The sequence below is a fragment of the Citrus clementina genome, unplaced genomic scaffold (assembly GCF_000493195.1).
Source record: "Citrus clementina cultivar Clemenules unplaced genomic scaffold, Citrus_clementina_v1.0 scaffold_3, whole genome shotgun sequence".
NCBI lineage: Eukaryota > Viridiplantae > Streptophyta > Magnoliopsida > Sapindales > Rutaceae > Citrus > Citrus x clementina.
In genome coordinates this window covers 38,604,693-38,625,370 of record NW_006262339.1, presented here as the reverse complement: position 1 = coordinate 38,625,370, position 20,678 = coordinate 38,604,693, and the positions used below count along the sequence as shown (strand labels likewise).

Here is a 20,678-nt window from a genome sequence, read left to right as displayed (position 1 = left end):
TTCTTTCCAAAAAAATTGATATTAATCCCCACATTTATCTTATTAGACCTCATTCTCAAAGTATTAACCATCAAAACTGTAGTGATAACACAGGTTTGATAAGACATAAGTGAAGGCTTAACAGCATCGCTCTCCTTTAAAAGAAGACTCGTCGAATGCAAACCTTAACTTGACACAAACATACACGTAGAGACAGGGAGACAGAGATAGAAAGAGAGAGGGAGATTGCTTTCACTCACTAATTTGCATTGAAAAGAAAATCCCGACTTTACATCAACTAACTAAAATGCATTTTGTTTTTTCTTTTCATTTTCCCCCCTTTTTCATATTTTGTTAAAAATAAAATAAAATGAAAAGGACAAGAGTTTAGAAATTTGCCTCATCCTCTGCGAACTTCGATAAAAACCCCAAAATTGAAGGCTTGGGATCATCTCTGTCTTTGATATCAAAAATGCCTTTCATTACTCGAGTGTAGAGCCTTTCAAGCTGTGGAATGCCGTAACTTTCAGTACGCACCACGAAAAGCTGCTTGATAGGCTCCGCTTCTTGTACAACTTCACTACACAATATTGTCACATCCTGGGATCCACCCCCTTCTGTGAGACCACAAGCTTCCCTGGGTGCATCATGCTGGTTACCGTCAGCACATGAGGATTCCAGCATTTCAGTGTCTGCATCATTTGCCTCAACGTCATCGCATGACTTTGTTTGTTGTACTGATTCTTGATGCCGTGATTTATCTTCTACCACTGTAGCTGATTTTTCAAAAACGCATAACATCAAGTAGAGTTGTGTATTTATTTCATGTAACTTTCTTGTTAAAACAATTTTTAATAAAGAGGTGTCACAATACCTGCGTGAGGAGCATCGGTACTCTTTTTTGGCCTTTTAAGAGCCTCATAGCTTTGATCAAGATTAACCTCTGGCTGGACATTACGTAGCCGTGCACTCGCTCGGGTAACAGTTCCTAGCTGCACAACCGGGGTAGTTGGGAAAATAGAACCCCCTAAATCATCTGGCAGAGGAGTCGGACCCCCTTGGGCAGCAATCTTGTCGCAGTAGCTTACGAGTGCCGGATCCATCTGTGACAACATTCCATGCACCTAAAAAGAAAATAAAAAAGGGGTGATGAGTAAAGGATATTACACTTTTCAGAAAAACATTCTATAAAAGTTTCAGAAAACCAAAACAGAAACGAACATACCGCATCCCGAAGCTCATAACCTCTACTAACAATCCTAGTGCCATTGTAATCATTTCCATTATATGCCTGGATTTAGAAGAAAAATTACATCAGTTTGCCACATTACAAACAATTTTCTGGACTTAAATCTGGGAAAGAAAACAAGCTTGATATACGTCCAGACAGCAGTGAGTAAATTATGTGTGCCATAGTCTTTGACAAATCTTGGTGATGCAACAAGAAATAGAAAAATCATCAATGCTGTTGCCACCAAAAATAGAAAATAATATTTTCAGTCATTTGTACAGCTGTTTGTTTCCTGATACACCTTAATCCTAGAAAAGTGGGAGAAAATATGATTGAAAATATTATAGGAAAAAAAGGACATTGAAATCTTAAATAACTTCCAAAATGATTTAGAGACCATACACTGATACTACACAAACACCCATGTTTTTCATAGAATGAAAATAAAGTTTATTCCCTCATTGCTTGCATTGCTCTGCAAGTTCCCTCATCCAAGAATATAAGTACTTAAATAGCATGCATTTATAAGTGTATGCACACTACAGAGGCTTATGTTCTATGGTTTTCCCTGGTCAATAATAAACCGAAATTTGATAGGAAACTGGTTCAACAAACAATGGAAATAACAAGAAAATTCAGTCAGATGACAAACTTTAGGCACATGTGGACACCTTTGCATTTGTCACAATAAGATCCACATCTTGCAGAAATGCTGAACATGTAACATAATGGCCAGAATCAACACGTTGCAGCAAGGTGGCCAAATCCATAGGGTTCTGGATAATTGAACGATAATTTGGAGCATCTTCATCTGTCACCGGATAATGAAAGGCACTAAATCGTTTATCATATAGCATCCTGCAACCAGATAAAAAGAACATAAATATCACTCCAAGCAATTCAAGCAACTGTTAGCATAATCATTCTTTTTTGCTACAAGTCAAATAATCTCATACACTTAGCAGGAGTCAATGTCTAAATGGTTGACGAATTCTTATTAAATTATAAAATGCTTGATAAGAAAAACAGAGACCTCAACTAATAATTTAAATATCAAACAAAGCAGTGCTTGCAAAGATAAAAATCAAGCTCAAGACCTAAACTCATACTTTCATCTTTGCAATTCTCAGAATATTAGTGAAAATAAGCTCAACACCTAAACTCATATTTACATCTTTGCAATTACCAAAAAATTACTGAAGTTTGTGGAATGTGATAGTCTTGTATGATGGAAGAAGTTGAAAAAGAAAATAATAAAAATAACAAAAATATCAACACATCTGCCTAGTACAAATGTTTGATATAGCTGGACATGAACAACAAACCCATTAGCCTTTACTATGAATGACTTAAACGAACAAAGGAACCACTTGCTTGCAATGAAACAAATAAATCTCAAGCCTAAATGGTCACCTACTTCTTTTAAAAATTAGAGCTCATTTGTCCATCTAGCTCAAGCTGCAAGCATACCATCAAACTCAGTTCATTAACAAGTTGGACCATACACTGAAACTTGGATTCATTATCATAAAGACAAATATGTTGCATGGAATCAGTGGGAGTGTCAGGCATTCGTATGTTGTCTAGGTATTTGATTCTAAAAAACTCAACATTAAGAGGGGCAATGGCTTGGCACCACAAACAGGTGCAGGGATAGATTTATTTCCAATGTAATTTACCTCAGCAGCAGATAGCCCTGGCAGAAAGAATTATTTTGATGACCTTCTCCGCCCCAATATAAATTTTAACTGTAATATTTTGCCTTTAAATTTTGGTCCTAATTGCAATTCCTTTGAGCAGTGATCATAGATAAGCTGGGTTTGTGTTTTCTATGGTTGGTTGCTAGGCAGCTATTATGGGACCCTTTTTTGTTGCCCTTGTGGACCTCTGATTCGCTTATGTATCGTCTACCCTTATTTTGATTTTTCTTTTTCCTATCAGAAAAAAACAAGGCTTCACTTTGTTAGATCTGCAAATTTCAACGCTCTCTAACCAACATTGGCACCATATTTCTTAACAAGTTCTGTGCATTATTGTCTCACATAGATACTACAGGGCATAATAGCATCAAACACAGAGCTGACAGACAAGCCATAGGGATTCAGCAATGCTTTTAAATTGCTTCATCAAGCTTACACGTACTTTATCTAGCAATATCACTGCAAAATTTCTAGACAAACCTAGAATCAGCAGTAAAGGGCTTGAAATACTTGAGAGACCATAAATGCTTACACAAGCACTATGCAATTGACTAAGGTTAAAATAACTTAAGTAGAAGTGTCATAGTCTAGAGCAAGTTCAATTATGACTATTCTGAGACAAAAAGGGGAATTCAGAAATCCCAGATGGGAAGAAATCATCACCGCCTGCTGAGATGTAACTAAATTCCTACCTTGCCTGAGCCTGGAACCTTGGCAGCACCAGTTCATAGATAAATATTAACAATAGTTGTAAAGAGAAAAACAAGAAGGAAAACACAATATTGAAGAAAGGGCCAGGGGCATGAAAGACATTATATTTACCGGTTACAAACGTCTCTAAGACACATCCTCAATCGACGAAGGGCATGCTGCTCAGCCTCTACCTTTGCTTTTAACTCCGATGCCTTTGGGCCACTTTCTACTGTTGGTACTTTGGGAAGTTCAGGAAGGGACACCGATTCCTGGGGTTTTTTGCTCCTACCCTCCAGCACTACTGACACAGCAGCTTCAATTAGACGGCCCAAAAACAAGGATCTGTCTTCAGTTGATGGTTTCTCCACTTGATAGCTGACAATAGATAGTAATTTATACAATTATAACATTACGTTTTAGGTAGTTTATGATTTTGTAGCACAGAATTCGAAACTTATTTTGGAAATTGATTTCACAATCCAAGATATAGCTAATATGTTTTTGAAATGCCACATTTGTATAGTCTGATTCCTACAAGAAAAAAACACGCAGTATTCTAGCATTCCATGCAGGCACCATAAAGTAGTCAAATTTGTATTCCCTCCTATGAAATTTAAGACCTCAAAAAGCTTATTTCAGGTGCAGGCAGTTAAGGTGGATTTAAAGAATTCCCATCTCAATGAAATGACATTTAAAATGAACAGTCATTTAACTTAGAGAAAACTAACCAAAGCACAATAAATCGATAATTTAAGTTAAACTAAAGTCTCTAAACCCAGCATTGAGAATATACAATTCACACAGATCCTTCATTGTATTTTCAGTAAGCCACTTTCTGCTACTGGGAGAATGAAAGACTTGCCTTCGAGTGTGCCCAAAAGCATTGAATTCATATCAGTTTGATGTTTGGCATTATTTCAAACACTAAATTGGGATAGAATAAAAATGAGTCCTAATATGGAGCTTACAAGTTTAACACTACTTTGAAAAGTCTCTACAAAATGTGAATAGCTATGCAATATTGAACAAAAATGAGTCCTAATATGGAGCTTACAAGTTTAACACTACTTTAAAAAGTCTCTACAAAATGTAAATACCTCCACAATATTAAGAACACAGAAGCTTATTTCATTAAAATTATGAAATACAAGGGTTAGGTTGTCTACAACAGAACCGACTACGAATTTAGGAATCAGTTATCAATAGCCAATATAAAAGCTAGAAACAGTGCAGTGCTAGATTTGCATGAATAACGTGCTTTAAGTAAACCGTACACAGAACGCAGAGGAAAGACTGTAGAAGGATCCCCTTCAACTTCAGCGAGTGGGACCGAGGATGATCCAAGTAATAATATAGGCAAGTGCGAAGGCAATTCTTCTAATAGAGTCAGCAGAACAGCCCTAAGCTGTTCATGTGCCTGTAAATATATAATATTAGAACTCTCTTGATAGAAGCTTAACAGAATAAACTTTACTAACTCTAATGAATTGATCCAGAAAACAATATTTTAAAGTACTTGTAAATTTAAGCATGCACAACCACCTGCTAAGGTAGATATGATAATTTTACTGGAGAAATAAATATATAGATAAATACTTCACTCACGTTCTCCCACCAAAGATTGAACTGTGGTATATAGAGTATTGATGGCGTTGTTCTTCTAGCTTCACCAAATATATGCACCAATGCCTCCTCTGGTGTCTTGGCACTAGGATCTGAAAGAAGAGCTGGAAGACCAAGAGAATGAACAGGAAATTTCTCCAGTTCATGTAAAATTGCAGGCCCAAGATGATCCTGTTAAACTAAATCAGTAAGTATATTTAGTTTGCGAGTCTCACAGAAGATAATTTATCAAAATCAAAAGGTTCCAAGATTATTACCACACCAGTGCCTTCACTACCACACAACAGAAGCCGTGGCCTATATACAAGAGGAATGGCAGACCCATGGGAAAGCATGCAAAGCTTCGTTAATTCTGACGACATACCAAGAGGAGGGAAAATATCAGATATATAATTCATAGCTTTCTGGAGATGCCTTTGCAGACATGGTGCAACCACTAAAGATAACGGCCTAGAGTGCACAGTGGCACCTCTGTGAGCAGCTGGAGTAATTGTTGACATGGCTTCTATAAAGTGATACTTTTCAACTGTAACTGAATCAACATCAATCAAGAATTTATCATCACTGGTGTAAACTTGAGGATATTTTTCACGGAAAGCACGAATGGCAGCTTCAGTGCACAATGCTTTTAAATCAGCACCACAATATCCTACACAACTAGCTGCAAGTTCAGATTTTAGTTCCCTTGAAGGAGGCTGTTTCCATTTTCGAGTGTGAATGTCTAATATTTCAGCACGTGCCTCACAACCAGGCAATGGGAAGTTAAATTCACGATCAAATCGACCAGGGCGGCGCAATGCTCCATCAATTGCATCAACCCTGTTTGTTGCTCCTATCAGAACAACTTGTCCACGAGAATCCAGACCATCCATCAAGGCAAGCAAGGTGGACACAATGGAATTATGAATCTGCTCTTGCTTGCTAGACCTCACAGGTGCAAGTCCATCTATTTCATCAAAGAAGATGATGGAAGGCTGATTCCTCTGTGCCTCCTCAAAAAGTAGTTTCAATTGTCTTTCAGCTTCACCAACCCATTTGCTAAGTACATCAGCACCCTTACGCATATAAAAGCTAACCTTCTGGCCAGCCTTTGATGCAGCACAAGCTAAAGCTCTGGCAATCAATGTTTTCCCTGTACCAGGAGGACCACATAGCAAGACACCCCTGGGAGGAGTGATGTGATAACTAGCAAAGAAGTCCGGATAGAGTAAGGGGAAAAAAACCATTTCTTTTAAGGCATCTATATATTCGGAGAGGCCACCAATGTCATCAAAACTTACACTCTCATCAACCTGTAAGGGTTGAATGTCTGCCCCGCCCTTAGAGCTTGGCCCAGCAGTTTGAATCCCAGAAGTCAATGCAGCTAATGTATCACCCTGATGTCCCCAACCTGATGCTGCAACATTTAATCCCCATGCTGTTGTCCCATGCATTTCTAGTCCTCCAAAGAGCCAAGGTGGTCCAGATCTGCTCCCACCTCGCCCCCAGGGAATAGCTGGACCTTGGTCCAACTCATCTACAAGAAGAGAGTCATCAGAATCTTCAGCTCTTGCTAGACGATGACGCTTAAGAACTCTTGATCCTCCCTTCCTTACATCTCTACCAACCTTGGTCCCAATTCCCTGATGTAATACCCTTCGAGGAGATCTCGGTCTCTGCTTACCTTCTTCCACAGAAAGCCTACGGACCTCTGCACGATTTCGAAGATCATATCTCCTTCTTCCTTCCTGTTCTTCTTCACCTTCTTCATCATCACCATCTTCCTCGTCTTCACCCTCACCCTCATCCTCAGCCTCAGCCTCACCATCGCCCTCAATCTCATTCTGACCATCATCTGCGTCATTGTCAGATTCATTCCCGTTTTCTGTTTCATCTTGGCCAACTTTCTCTTCTGAAGTACCTTGCTCATCACCAGAATCTAAGTTCAACTGTTTTCTAGTTGCTACCATAGAACGACGAGGACGCAATCCCTCACGCCGAGGTGTTGGTTTAGCCTCTACAACCTTCTTACGCTTGGAAGGTGATAACTCATCTTGACTCATATTGTTTCGCATCCGATTTCTCAAAGGTCGATACGAGGGCCTCTGAAACAAACCATTCAAAGCTCAGTGCTAGACTAAAAAATTTTAAAATGCCAATCATTTTAGTTTTATCATAACAATTTGGGGTCAGTTCTAAAACCATCAAAGCCAAGCTAATAACTGGTAAAAGTTATATGCTTAGCAAACTAAAATCCCATACCATTAGGTCTTCATCCTCTGATCCAGAACTGTCAGTGTAATCTTCAAGATTCACAGAAATCCTCCTCTTTCTGGTAGACCGCCGAAGGTTGAGTGGAACTGACTGCAAGCAATAGAGTGATTAACTTATAGAAGAACTAAAGAGCATGGCATCCTGAGAAAATAGACTCAATTTTTTTTTTTTTTTTTTCTGTTAAAGAAAAGGCATGAATACAAGTACAAAAAGATGATATATAATTAGGCCCATTGTTAAGAACTTACAAATTAATGTGTATGTGACCATCAATAAATATACTGCAATCATGAACTAAGAATGACTGAAATGAAGAACGCCAAAAACAATGTCAGATCATCTAAAACATCCCAAAAAAAGAAAAAGAGAAAAGATAACACCTTACTTTTAAGACATGAAAGGTTATGTTCACACAAATTTGACCTCCTGGAGTAGGGATGTAGATATTAAAAATTACAAAACACAAAGACGAACTTCATATGTCCTGCACATCTACAAAGCAATGTTTTTAACTGCCAACTTCCAAGACAAACAGAACACTTGTTCATTTTCAACAGAAAAGTTCTTTAGTTCACATTAAGCATAAAATTTAGTGATATCCACTGAGGAAGCTTAAATCTGCATCATTCATGAGTCTGATAACCTTCAAATTACTCATGACAGAAAACACATCATCATTAGAAAACACAACTGACTCGGTCAGGATGTAAATAGTATCATGTTACATTCAATATAGTAACTGAGATCAGCCAATTAATCAGAGACTGGTTCAAAGAGATCAGAAGCAGAGATGTGCAACTGTGAACCATTGAAGATAAGAAATAGGTGCACTATTCAATGCAGGCAGAGGGAACAGAGGTTTGAGGGCCATAAATCAGGTCAGTCCTTCAAAATTTTCAATGCATTTGCAGTAAGCTTCCTCAGTATTTTCAATAAACCTATCATAAAATGCCTGCTGTCTCCATCAATGATGACAGGCCAGGATTTAAGCATAAACCTATGCTTGAACACTCCTCAATTCCTTCACATGAACATGTGAATGAATAAAAATAAAAGATCATACTCTGTAAACAACAAACATTACAAAAGTACCAGATGGCTTAGTCAACTTACATTTTTATTTGAGGTCCGCACAGTGCGTTTTCCTGGGCCAAACATCCTGGCAATCTGGGAAGCTGCTGTCCTGGCCTTTGTCTTGCTTTTCCTTGGGCGGATAGGATTGTAATACAAGTATGTGCGACCCAATATTTTAGGTCTTCTCCTAAGTCTATCACTTGTGCGTACTGGCCCAGGAACAGACCCATCTCCTTGACCAGATCGTTTAGAATACATAGGCAAACACTAGCTTCGGTTATAATTAAAATCTTCCATAAACAACCTAAATACACACATAAAACATCAGGAAAATCAATACACTGCCTCAAAACCAACATACAAGCACCACAGATACTCAAAATATATAATAAATTAAGTTGCTGAAACTTGCAGAAATTGACACTAAACTTGTAAATTAATGCAGACCATCAAATCAGTACCAGAGGATTAATGAAGTGTAGAAAATTTAACAAGACATTGAATTCTGGATGGCTAAGCAAGTAAAGAAAATACCCCACAATTGTCCACGCTTATCTTAGTGCAGTGACCAAAAGCTTTATTAGAGAAACCGAAATTTATTAGAACTGAACAGATTGAATGCAAAAGGGGGGGAATACTCTTTTGAGCAAGCCTCAAAAATAAAAGCTCTATCAGATTACCAATTTATGCCTCCCCAACCAGAAACCCCTTGCTACCTCATTTGCCCTATATAGTCTTGCATTATAGGGGCACCGACCTATTTCTTCAAAGGGTGGCAACTGCGGAGATGAATATGTATGAAGTCAAATGGCTAAATATGACGAAATACAAAGACTGCAGGAGGGTTGATAAACTCTCTTCAGGAGCCATATCACTCCATTCCAATCAGTCTATGCAGATGTTCCTCACCATTTCCTATAAAGTTTTGGATCTCTATGGGAATGATCTTTAGATGTCATTAGGTATTTCTTTGTTTGCAATTCAGAGGAGAAGATAAATTACTAATAAAACTACATTTCAGTATGTCACTATAAACAGAAATATTGGATTTGGTTTAGCAACTACTAGAAATGTGACTCCCATAACAAAGTGCTTAAATGGCTGTCTAATATATCCATTCTAACCAAATTCTCCTTCCCAATTTGTACACCAGGCCAAATATGTGATGCACTCACACGTCCAGTAAAGCTATTGCAGAACATTTCTATAATCCCCTAAAATAAATTCCATTGAGTTGGGTAGACCTTTCAACATGCTTTATCTTCTCGTGGCTTTCAAATTAAGAGTGTGTACATGTGTGCACATATAAGCATACATCAAGAAGTTTAACACTTAGTTTAAAACTAAGTCCATTTTACCGAACCATCCAATGTAGTGTAATACTCTTGATCTCCTTATTAGCCCGAGTCAAACTTGATATCGAAATAAGAAAAAAAACTAGTATGAAATACAATCGCCGGTTATCAAGTATAAGTGAGTGGGTGCAAAGTCAGTAACATTCAACAATTGTGCACTCAGAACTAAGTATAAGCACAACAACTACAATAATACCCCTAGCATAGTTTAGCCGAATGCTTTTACTACCTGAAACAGAGCAACCTCAATTAATAAACTGTACCCTCACATATTACACAAAAATCAAATATTAGGAACCATTTCTTCTCATATTTCATAATATTTAAGCTCCTTCACATACAAAATCAAAAGCAACACTAATAAATAAACAAATTCATCATCAGCATGCAAAAACATTGCATGCAAGATAAAACTCAAAACTGCTTTCCCTCGACAATGCAAAATCTACAAAAAGATTTCAACAATACTACCTAATCAAACAAAACGACAGCTCACACATACGCAGCCTCGAAACCAATTCACATTTCAATTTGAATTTTCTTTTTTTTTTTTAAAAAGCAAAATATATAAATTTTAATTGTATAAACATTCAATATTTAGAGCATTAAAAATAAAATAAAAAATAAGACGGGCGGCTGAGATAAACCTGATGATAGAGATCTGGCGTGAGCGAGCGAGCGAGCGTGCGTGCGGGGGAAGGGAGAGTGAGAGAGTGAGTGGGAGAAAGCGAGGCCTTAAACCTCAAGAACTGTTTGGTTTTCAGGAGAGCTTTTGAAAGTTTATAAAAACCTAAGGGAACGAGTTTGGCTCTGAGTTTTGTGAAATCACTGAGTTGAATTCACGAGTCACGAGATTTTGTTTAATTGTTTATTTTTCCTGGGAGTGGGTCCCACTGACAGCATTGTCGCTTTCTGCCACGTCTTTTCGATGTTGCGGAATCCGGGTGCTTGACGACTTCGGGCCAGTCAGTGATTGCCACGTCATCAAGGACTGTTTCTTACGACGACGTGTTAATTGGAGTGGTCTCATGTTTATGACGTGGCGAGGTTCAATTGGTGATACTGCAGATTAAAGTTAATTGCATTTGCAGAGTAGATTTTACGCTTCCTGTCAGATAAACACAGAAATATTACCCACCTTTTATCTAGTTTTTTGTGCTAATTAAAAACATGTTTTAAATGTACACATACGTAGTAAAAATTTATTTGGAAATATGTATCATATCTTTTGTGTTTTTTTTTCTTTTGCCTTTTTTCAAAGAGCAATGACCATTTAAAGCAGATAGTCTTTAAATTTATTAATTATCAATTATATAGTTGCATTTAGCCAAATAAAAAATCAATTTCCTAATAACTACAACAGGTTTGATTCTTTTATAAAAAATAAAAAATTCACTGTCCAACCATTTTTTTCTTACTTTTCAAAAATACACAAATTTTTTTTTTCTGAAATCCACCTAAAGTTACATTTTTTTTTTTCATTTTCCACTTCCGTTTGAAATTCGTTAAGAAAACTAACGAAAACTTAAAATAATGATCATTTTACCCCCCAAAACGAAAATTATAATTTCACCTTAAAAATTATCAAAAATAATCAAATTAAATCTAATTATTTTTTCCATTGGTCAATAAAGAAATTAATTCTACAACCATTAAATGCAGGTTTTTTTTTAAATATGTATGTAATTAGAATGCTAAATTATAATAGTAGTATTAAAAATAGTATAATCTCACAAATCATTAATTGAATTTAAGATAAGTAAAATTTTATTATTCATTGGGTTATAATCTCTAGTAATTAAGATTTTTTTGTACTTCATTAACGTACCAATAATTATATTCATCATTAAATCTAATTATTTTTGACATTTTTAAGGTGAAATTGTAATTTTCTTTTTGGGGGTAAAATGATCATTTTTTTAAGTTTCCATTAGTTTTCTTAACGGATTCCAAACGAAAGTGGAAAAGTGAAACAAAATGTAACTCTAGGTAGATTCCAACAAAAAAAAAAAATTATATATTTTTAAAAAAATTAAAAAAAAACTGGTAAACGACGGATATTTTCCCTTTACAAAACCAAGCTTGATCACTTCAATCAACAACCATAATGATACTTAACACATTTTTTTAATATTTTTACTTGAGCATAGCACTTTGCATCAAGAACTATCAATAATTTATTTTGTGTTTCGTGATAGACATCTCTTGACCTTATTAATATTTTTATCATTAGTGAACAACAGCATATATTAAGTAAAAATTGACACATTATATACCATATCATTTGAGATATAAAATTTTATATTTAGAAAAATAAATTATTTTTAGAAAATATTTGATACAAATATCATGAATTTTTAAAGTTACTGATATATTAAAATCTTCTACAGAGATAGAAATTAATAAATTCAATCAATAAATTTGTACAAAAAATAATTGACATGTAAGCATCTATTTATATAACCATCTACCTCGGAATCAACAAATCTTGCCAAGAAGTGATCAACATAATCGCATTTTCACAAATTACAACCCAGTTATCCAACTACTGCCTCTCCCTCTTCCTCTTGTTCGCTCTTGTATTTTGGGGACTGGAAAACAGATGTACGACCAATCACACACTGAAACTTCGTTTACAACAACTGCCAAGTATATTACGAATGTGAATTTTCACTATAAAAGAATGGGAAAAGGAAAATCGACAATTTAAGTTGCGAAACAAGCATTTAGACTTAATTACACACTCGAATAAGATACAGCTTTAGCTCTTTAGCATCCAGCTGCTTTCAAGAATTTGTCGTAGGGGCTGGAAGGCGGTAATCTAAAAGAATATTGTCCGTACTCTTGAGAACAGATGGCAAGTTGGTCCTTTGTTCGAACTCGCTCAATACTTGGTAACCTCAAATTCCCTTCAGAAACCACCACCTCCTGAAACAAGCCAGACAATTTTACATGCATAAAATTCCTGCTGGTAATCTATCTGCCAATACTAGATAATGCAATCAAAATATATGATACTAAATCCTTAGAGCCTTCATTTCTTTTCTTCCACTTTTGATCTTAATTTTGTTCTTTTTTAAATATTGCATCTTGTACGACCCAAGAGATCCTACCCTGCGAAACCTAATGTTAGGCTAGCCTTTTGATCAAAATTCAAAACCAAATCACATACGTTTTCCATTATGAAAAATGGTTCCTTCTATCAACATCTAAACAAGAAGAAAGGATCTTTCCCTTGATTGAAACAGTCCCATCCCTTTTATTGGAGCAAATTAGAGATGACAATAACATAATTTATGCTAAGAGGCTAATAAAGGCATCTCAAATGAGGAAATGTAGAAATGTATCTAAGATTAAGATCCGAAGCAACTTTCAAGCAAATTCTATATAAAATTACCCCTCAGGTTTATATATTTTCAGCAATCCTAATACTCAGACCGGCCTCTTAATCAAATGCCAAATTACATTATTTTATTTAGTGGCTCTCTCAATTAACATCTAAATAACCTGAAACCGTCCATTATTTTTCTGAAGCCGTCAATGATGCTGATATTACCACAAGGATTTTGTTCAGGTGCGTGCAGTCATGCACCAGATTGTTTACTTATCATCACAGACCCAGAAAAGTCCAAGATGCTACAGCTATCAGCACATTTTTATCAAAATCTGAAGGATGATGGTTAATAGAGCTTTTTGCAGGGAGCCACAAAAAAAAAAAAAACACATACACACACAAAAGTAGCACATAAATATTGAATATTATTAGTGCTTGTATCAATAGAATGTATAGACTAACCATGATTGGTAAAGGGGGATCATTCTGATTGTATTCACTAGACACCACTAATGCTTTGACTTCTTGCTGAGTCTTGAAACTTTGAAGCACAGACATCTTCTGCTGTTTGCCTGTTACAAGGGCCTCACACTGACTCTTCATTTGGTCATAAGGTACAGGAGTAGACACAACTGGGTAGCTTGCAACTTGTCGGGCTGTTTCCAAAACCTATTATTCAGAGAAACCAGTACAATTTATGAGAATATGATATCTAGATATTTTTTTCAACCAAAAAGGGTAAGAATTAACAAAGATAATTTTTCAACCAAAGCGGGTAAGAATCATAAGAAGAGTACACCAAGCTCAATACCACAGAGGTTGGTCAGTAAGATTCAACACCTTAGAAAAGAAAATAGCATCGCAGTACTGCCATAGTTCATTTGTTGGGGTTTATCTTCACTGGACACATCCAGTTTGTAGACTAAAATCAGATTAGTGTATTCTTCTACAAAATAAATCTACATACATCTAAGATGTTTCAGGTCGTCTACCCTATTCTTTCTTCACTGTTTTCCCCTTCCGTGCTCTCATTTTTTGAGTAAAGCAAGGCAGTAATTATAATTTGCCAGATGCCCAAAACTATTCAGACATGATTTTTGTTTATTAAATAAAATGAACAAAATGACGTCAATAGTGGTAGCTAATGCAGATATAGGATAAAACTAAGTCAGTTTAGACTCAGAAAATGAAATTGAAAAAATATACACAAGAAAAAGAAAGGGCATCTTACAGAATCCAAAAGTTCATTAACACTTAAAATGTCAAGTGTATTAACCGATAATGATGTTTTTCTATCTGACTGACTTCCATTAGGCTCGGGAAGAGCCTCTTCATCTGTCAAGGCTGCTAATGGCATCACCTGTCAGAAAACCATAATTGAAAGGAAGTCAGCCATGATGTTCTAGACATTTACACGGAGACATATCCTGTTCATATTTACCTCATCAAAGGCCTGAAACTCCATCCGGGCAAGAGGAGAACATGGCCGTGGTGTCTCCATAAACAGTGGACCTCCTAATGGATATGCATCATCAGGTGAAAATCCCAGTAAAAGTTGTTTCTTCATGTCTGACAACTCATCCTGGAGGATACAATTGAAAAATTAAGATAAATCTTGCTAAAAAAAAAGGGTAAACACTTAAATAAGTATCTTACACAATGAATTTTTTGGTTTCCAAAGTTGCCCACATGTTTTCTTAAATTTCTCCAACCAGCAATTCTGGCACAAGAATGAGCCTGCCTATGCTACATACTCTTAAAATAATAGGTTTCAAGAGTTGAACCACAATTAAAACATGCTGACGTGGTAGTATACAATAAAAGAATTCAATAGATAGAAGCTCTTTCAATTATCCAGAACCTTTCTCTAATTTATAAATAAAACATCAATGAACACAGGTTCTATCTTGGATCATTAAATGGTATTGTCAGGCCAAGGACGTAAATCAATCACACAATTGCAAGAAATTTGGAACCGTACCATGACCCTGTCTGCAATAACTCAATTGCTTTGCTAACTACTTTATAAGTCTATAGTCATACAGAGTATGCATCGTAAATTTCAGAATACTAGTGCATGAATATAAGCAGCGTATCACCTCCGACAATTTCTCAAATTTAGTCATGAAGTGAGATATCACAGTTTCCTTCAAATGACGGTCATCCAATTCTATTGCCACCAGAGACTTCATTGCAGCATCTTCATCTTCCTGTGAACCATATGCTGTCTTCACCTTACAAGAATCTGCACATACGGCATGCAGTCTGATATCTTCAACTAACTCAAGATAAGGATCAACCTGTTCAAAGGATAAATTGAAACAAACTAATGGTAATCGAAAAATTAATTATAACAAATAAATACAAAAACATTTAACCACCAAAGAAAAAAACTTGAATGATGTTACTAAAAGGAACAAGGAGTAGATACTAACAGTTTTTTCTGTTACAGATGCTTTAACAAGAGGAATTAGCTCTGGGAGATTGCCTGCCCTGGCTGAAAATATGAGCATGTATGATGCCAAGGTAAAAAGAGACCTCCTTCGAGATGGTCGCAGGCCACCTTCAATATGCATAAAGAGATGGGGGGAAGAAAAAGAGAAAGACACAATATCAGTAATGAATCTCAACAATATAAGTGCATTATCACACTTTCCCAGATAAAATTATATCATGGTTAGCCCGAGTATCCAACTTGTATTGTTTTAAATGGATGAATAAATAACTAAATGAATGAAACCATAATAGAAGATAAATCTTACCTTCGTGGTCCAAAGAAATTCTCCTAAGAGAAAAAGCTAACTGAAAACACCGAATTAAGGCCACATGACTAGATCTCTGCAACCAGCAAAACCACATGGTAGATGTTAAGAACAGCTCAAGTACACAAAATACCATCATACTACTTCAGGCATGCCATAAAACATCAGACAAGGTTGTGAGTGAGACCAAGTAAAAATGTGTCCTGCCTTTAAAATTTCTCAATGGAGCAGAACTTTATCAAATTCCATCTTGTCCCTATGTGCCCACGTCAGCTACCAATCTATTTCTAATAACCATAGCTCAATGCCATGCACAATCAAGCGAACCTCAAGAACAAGAACATAATTCAGTTTAGGTGTACCATCTGCTCCACCACTAATGCCAGATTTAAGGTCCATGCTTGTTAGTCAAAAAGATAGCGGTCAATATTCTGGAACAAACCAATTTATTAGAGCATGTAGTTTAGTTGAACAAAGTTCAAGTGCAAGAGTTCTCCATGATGAGATCAAAGACCATGTGCACCAGCCATCAGTTGAAAGAGTTTCCGAAGTGAAACTGCCAGATGTCTTGGAGTTTTGACATGGCAAGTGCCAAACAGAAATTACACATTCAGTGTCATAAAAAGATTAATTATTTTGAAACTTGATTTTTGACAAATATTATATTGGCTGATAGGGAGTCATATGGGAAATATGACATGCAAAAAGTATTCAAAAAGAAAACAGGAAATAAGATAACAAATAATAGAATACAATATAAACATAGCTGACAAAAGGATCACAGGAGATGAGATAATAAACAATAGTACACAATATAAACATTGCTGACCTTAGATCGGGTAAATAGCAAAGCAATATTATAGGTGTGGGCCATAGCCTCAAAATTTGCAGGGCTATTCTCTGTAGATGTTGCCTGAACCCAGATTGATGACAGCAAAAGACTCAGTTGGTGACTACTCAATCGAAACGAAGTTAGCTGCAGAAAATTACAGGCAAGTAAGGTGATTATATAGAATTTACAAGACAACCCCCTTTAAAACTAACTATATGAGTTCTGGGATCTTACCGTTTTTCCATCAGTGACAGCACGCTTAAAGCTATACGACTGATAAGTACATTGTTTCACATCCACATCTGATGTCTTACTCTCCTCCGCACTCAGACCTCCATTTAGGAATTCTTCTTTTTCTTTACCCTCATCCTGAAAGGAGAAGCTAGCACTCCTTACTTTCTGCGATGCACTGACCGGTAAAGCCCCAGAAACAGCATCGGATGTTTCTTTATTCTGTTCCGACCGTGGAGAAAGCAGGGATGGCATCAGCACAACAGATAAAACAGTGTGAGCCCCAACTCGGGTTTCATGATCCGGATGTGCCATTGCTAGCAGCAACTGATGAAATAGAGCTTCAGGAAAAGCCTGAAAAAGAAAATTCAAAATATAGATGGTTTTACGGGTTCTAAAAATTCAGCAATCTATGGAATTTTAAAAAATTTAATTACCTTATTGCGATACGATATGTTTGGAATGGTAGAGATTATCTGAGCTGTCCGATGAACAGCAGAGATTGTTGTTCTTGCCACCACAGTATTATTTGACATATTCTCTAGCACTCCAGCCATCACATCAAGAATAGGTCCCACATCCCCGACCTGTTAATTACAAAATGTTTCCTAAAGCAAATAAATGTAACAAATTGAACAGCTTAAAAAGGAAATGTTGCTTCTGAATGGAATTTCACATGAATCTGATTCATTGCTCAGTTTATTTCATTAATACTCATACACCACAGAAAATGCAAGTGGAGTTGTCAATAAAGTGGGGGTCGATTAAGATGTTTCAAGAAAGAGCGATGAAGGGTAATTGCAGCACAAGGAGCAACTGGGTGCCTGAGTAGCTTTGCTAAGATTAAGAAGAAACTAAGAAGGATACAATCAAGAAGGCGACAGACAAATGAATAACCAAAGGACAAGGGGCTGTAAACAGAAATAGAGAAAAGAAACAATTGAAAAAAAAAAAAAGGTAGTTCACCAGCCAGGAAAAGTCTAACAGGACAGCTTTTGTTGTGGGTTGATGACGATAGTGGCAACTTCTAATAACATTAAAATTATATTTCTGTTCTGCACTGAAAATATGCTTTCCAAGTGTGGTGTGAGATCAACAATCAACTGAGAAAATTAAAAATTAGACAGCTATAAAACCTATAAGGTAACCACGCTCTTGGACAACAAATGCTATAAAACAACAATTCTGAAAATTATAGCTAAAATGAAATGTTGAGATAGAAAATAAATGATAAAAGAAAAATGTATGCATGTGAAAACGTGTATGCTTCAGAATAACTAGTAGTAGTAAAAAATGTACAGCATATTTTAGAAACTCAGGGAGGATTGCCCAACTGAAACGAATTGGAAGGCCAAAATTCCCCCTAGATTTTTTTTTTTTGAAAGTAATGCATTGTTTTAACAGCAGAGGTCATGCAAGAAAGTACCCAATGATGAATCTAGCTCATCTAGGTGTGTTCCAGAAAATGGAAAGACAGCACATCAAATAGTCTTTTACCATTCAATTTCAGCATTTTAGTGGGCTAAGTAAAGCAAAGAAGCTAAAATGAGCTGGACTGCTCCAAGATCAAGTGAAGAGTTGCTAATTTTTATATTTGGAAAAGATAAGGCCACAACACTGTGGAAGTCTGCTGCCTTAGCTCCTTTTTGGGTGATTTGGCAAGAGATACTTTTTATAACAGATTTAAAGGAGAAAAAGAGAAAACTGATAGCTATTAGAGAAAACTCGATTTCTGTTATCTCTTAGGCCTCTTTTTCAAAAGATTTCCAAGAAACTTTTCATCCATCTCACTTTGGAAGTTAAGCTAGGATGTTTTCTTGGGAGTTCAAAAATGCTATTCTTCATAAGCATGAGAGGCAAAAGATAATTTTCGCAGGCTTCTACAATCCTTTAACATGAAGTATTATTTGAGAGATTGTACTAACTTCAGCAGGATGTACTGGATTTCGATAAGCATGATGGGCATCACAACCACAATAAAATGTATTGATAATATACAATAAACTCCCTACATTTAAATGAAGAAGTGACCTAACTAAATATAGCACACTGCATAAAAAACTAACAAACCTTTTTTGATAGCCATGAGATGCAATTCTCCAAGGAATATTGAAGATCAGCATTTGTTTTAGCCATACCATCCCCAGAACTGGATAATTCAACTGAATTTTGCAGGCATTTTCGTAAATGTTTAATCAAGTCATTTATTGTTCCAATGATTGCAACAGATGCCAGCAGTTTTGCATTTTGTGCAAGTTTTGTGGCGATATCAACAATATTAGTCTGTGCAAGAGGTTGTTTGGCAACACTCTTATGATCCAAGTGCTTGACCAAGTTACATAACAAGAGATGGGAGTTTTCTCCTGATGTTTGAAAGAAAGAAAAATGTTACATGGATTATGTCAACACAAAAATTATTAGATAACTAACTGGAAATTCCATGTAAAACCTGATTCCTCCAAAAGTGACTGCAAATACAATAAGACAGAGCAAGCAACTCCAGTTTCTGTTGACCAATGATTTTCAGCATCAAAAATTTGAAAAAGAGGTTCAAGCACACGCCTCACTGTTGTAGTTTCCTTAGCCAATCTGGCCATGTTGTCTAAGCAAACTCTAGACCAGTAGGAGGGGCTCTTGGAAGTATCCCTGTAACAATAAAACATTTGAAGCAGAGTATATTAAAGAAACAAGAAACAAATCCTCATACAATGAATATACACTGAAGAATAATGAATTCCTTACATTGTTGGATCAGGACCAGGATTAATCATCGAATCTTTGAGGGAAGAAACCTTCTTACTCATATCGGGAAAAGATGAGTCATTATCTTCTTCGTTTTGTAGTCCTTGAACCCACTGGTCCTCAGATTGAGAATGTTGTCTGCCCTCCTTACCATTTGCTGGTTTCATTTGAAGGTCCACAAAATTCTCCAAAGTCACTGAAATAATCTATTTCAGAATGGAAAATTACTTCAAATTAATATGAAAGCAATAAAATGTTGCACACTTGCCAGTGCACATCAAAATGCAATTTAAGATATAAGAAGGTTCCCAAATTTCATCTTTAAACTGCATTAAATTGACGGCATCTTCCATAACCAAAACAAAGTCAATAAGAAAAGGAAAAGGCAACTCACCTTGTCAAAGTCCATTGACATGTGTGATTGCTCACCCATGAATTTCACCTAAAATAAGAATATGTGAAAAGGAAATAAGCAGGAAGTGAAAAGAATGCATGAGAAAGTAAATTGTACAGAGAGTAAAGAAAAGGAAAAAGGAAGTAAGTTTAAAGAAGACTACTAAAGCGTACAGAACTTTGATATAGGAATACAATATGCTCAAAGAATTCATATTAGGAAATGAAATGTCTAAATATGAACCCCAAACACCCCCCCCCCCCCCCCCAAAAAAAAAAAAGGGTGGGCCAAACCTTTTAGGGGAGCCGAATTCAGATTTCAAAAATAGCCCTTCCAGGCCCTGGGGGCGAAATATAAAACCATTTCTCCTCCTTGGAAAGAGTGGAAAAACAGTTGAATAACAGCTTAAAAATTCCCTGGCTAAATTACCCACTAAAGGCCCCCAACAGAATTAGATTTGGAAGGAGGAGAACAT

The 20,678-nt window shown here is 36.2% G+C and overlaps 2 protein-coding genes across 5 annotated transcripts in view; both read right to left on the bottom strand.

Moving 5' to 3' along the window:
• Positions 1 to 225: 225 nt before the first annotated feature.
• On the bottom strand, positions 226 to 10,733 carry LOC18048738 (ATPase family AAA domain-containing protein At1g05910). Of its 2 annotated transcripts, XM_006442987.2 has the most exons (11): positions 10,556 to 10,733; positions 8,593 to 8,857; positions 7,468 to 7,569; positions 5,484 to 7,310; positions 5,209 to 5,397; positions 4,878 to 5,020; positions 3,733 to 3,978; positions 1,882 to 2,068; positions 1,205 to 1,270; positions 854 to 1,103; positions 226 to 755 (listed from the first exon to the last, which is right to left on the bottom strand). In XM_006442987.2, the coding sequence occupies exons 2-11, from the start codon at positions 8,809 to 8,811 to the stop codon at positions 367 to 369; spliced, it is 3,618 nt and encodes a 1,205-aa protein (XP_006443050.1). In that variant the 5' UTR covers positions 8,812 to 8,857; positions 10,556 to 10,733; the 3' UTR covers positions 226 to 366. The 2 variants fall into 2 exon arrangements, 1 of the variants encoding a protein (XP_006443050.1); XR_002906362.1 differs by lacking the exon at positions 226 to 755 and having other exon boundaries at positions 1,081 to 1,103; positions 1,863 to 2,068.
• Positions 10,734 to 12,344: 1,611 nt separating this feature from the next.
• The window catches only part of LOC18048737, a 12,190-nt gene continuing 3,856 nt past the window's right edge, over positions 12,345 to 20,678 (bottom strand). For all 3 annotated transcript variants that reach the window (XM_024188025.1, XM_024188026.1, XM_006442986.2), the window contains 14 exons: positions 20,204 to 20,251; positions 19,810 to 20,015; positions 19,517 to 19,713; positions 19,138 to 19,430; positions 17,505 to 17,654; positions 17,071 to 17,421; positions 16,834 to 16,980; positions 16,005 to 16,080; positions 15,678 to 15,805; positions 15,342 to 15,542; positions 14,684 to 14,824; positions 14,474 to 14,602; positions 13,705 to 13,911; positions 12,345 to 12,836 (listed from right to left, as the gene is read on the bottom strand). In XM_024188025.1, the coding sequence (XP_024043793.1) occupies positions 12,678 to 12,836; positions 13,705 to 13,911; positions 14,474 to 14,602; positions 14,684 to 14,824; positions 15,342 to 15,542; positions 15,678 to 15,805; positions 16,005 to 16,080; positions 16,834 to 16,980; positions 17,071 to 17,421; positions 17,505 to 17,654; positions 19,138 to 19,430; positions 19,517 to 19,713; positions 19,810 to 20,015; positions 20,204 to 20,251 (2,433 nt within the window). In that variant the 3' untranslated portion in view covers positions 12,345 to 12,677. The remainder of the gene's footprint in view (positions 12,837 to 13,704; positions 13,912 to 14,473; positions 14,603 to 14,683; positions 14,825 to 15,341; positions 15,543 to 15,677; positions 15,806 to 16,004; positions 16,081 to 16,833; positions 16,981 to 17,070; positions 17,422 to 17,504; positions 17,655 to 19,137; positions 19,431 to 19,516; positions 19,714 to 19,809; positions 20,016 to 20,203; positions 20,252 to 20,678) is intronic.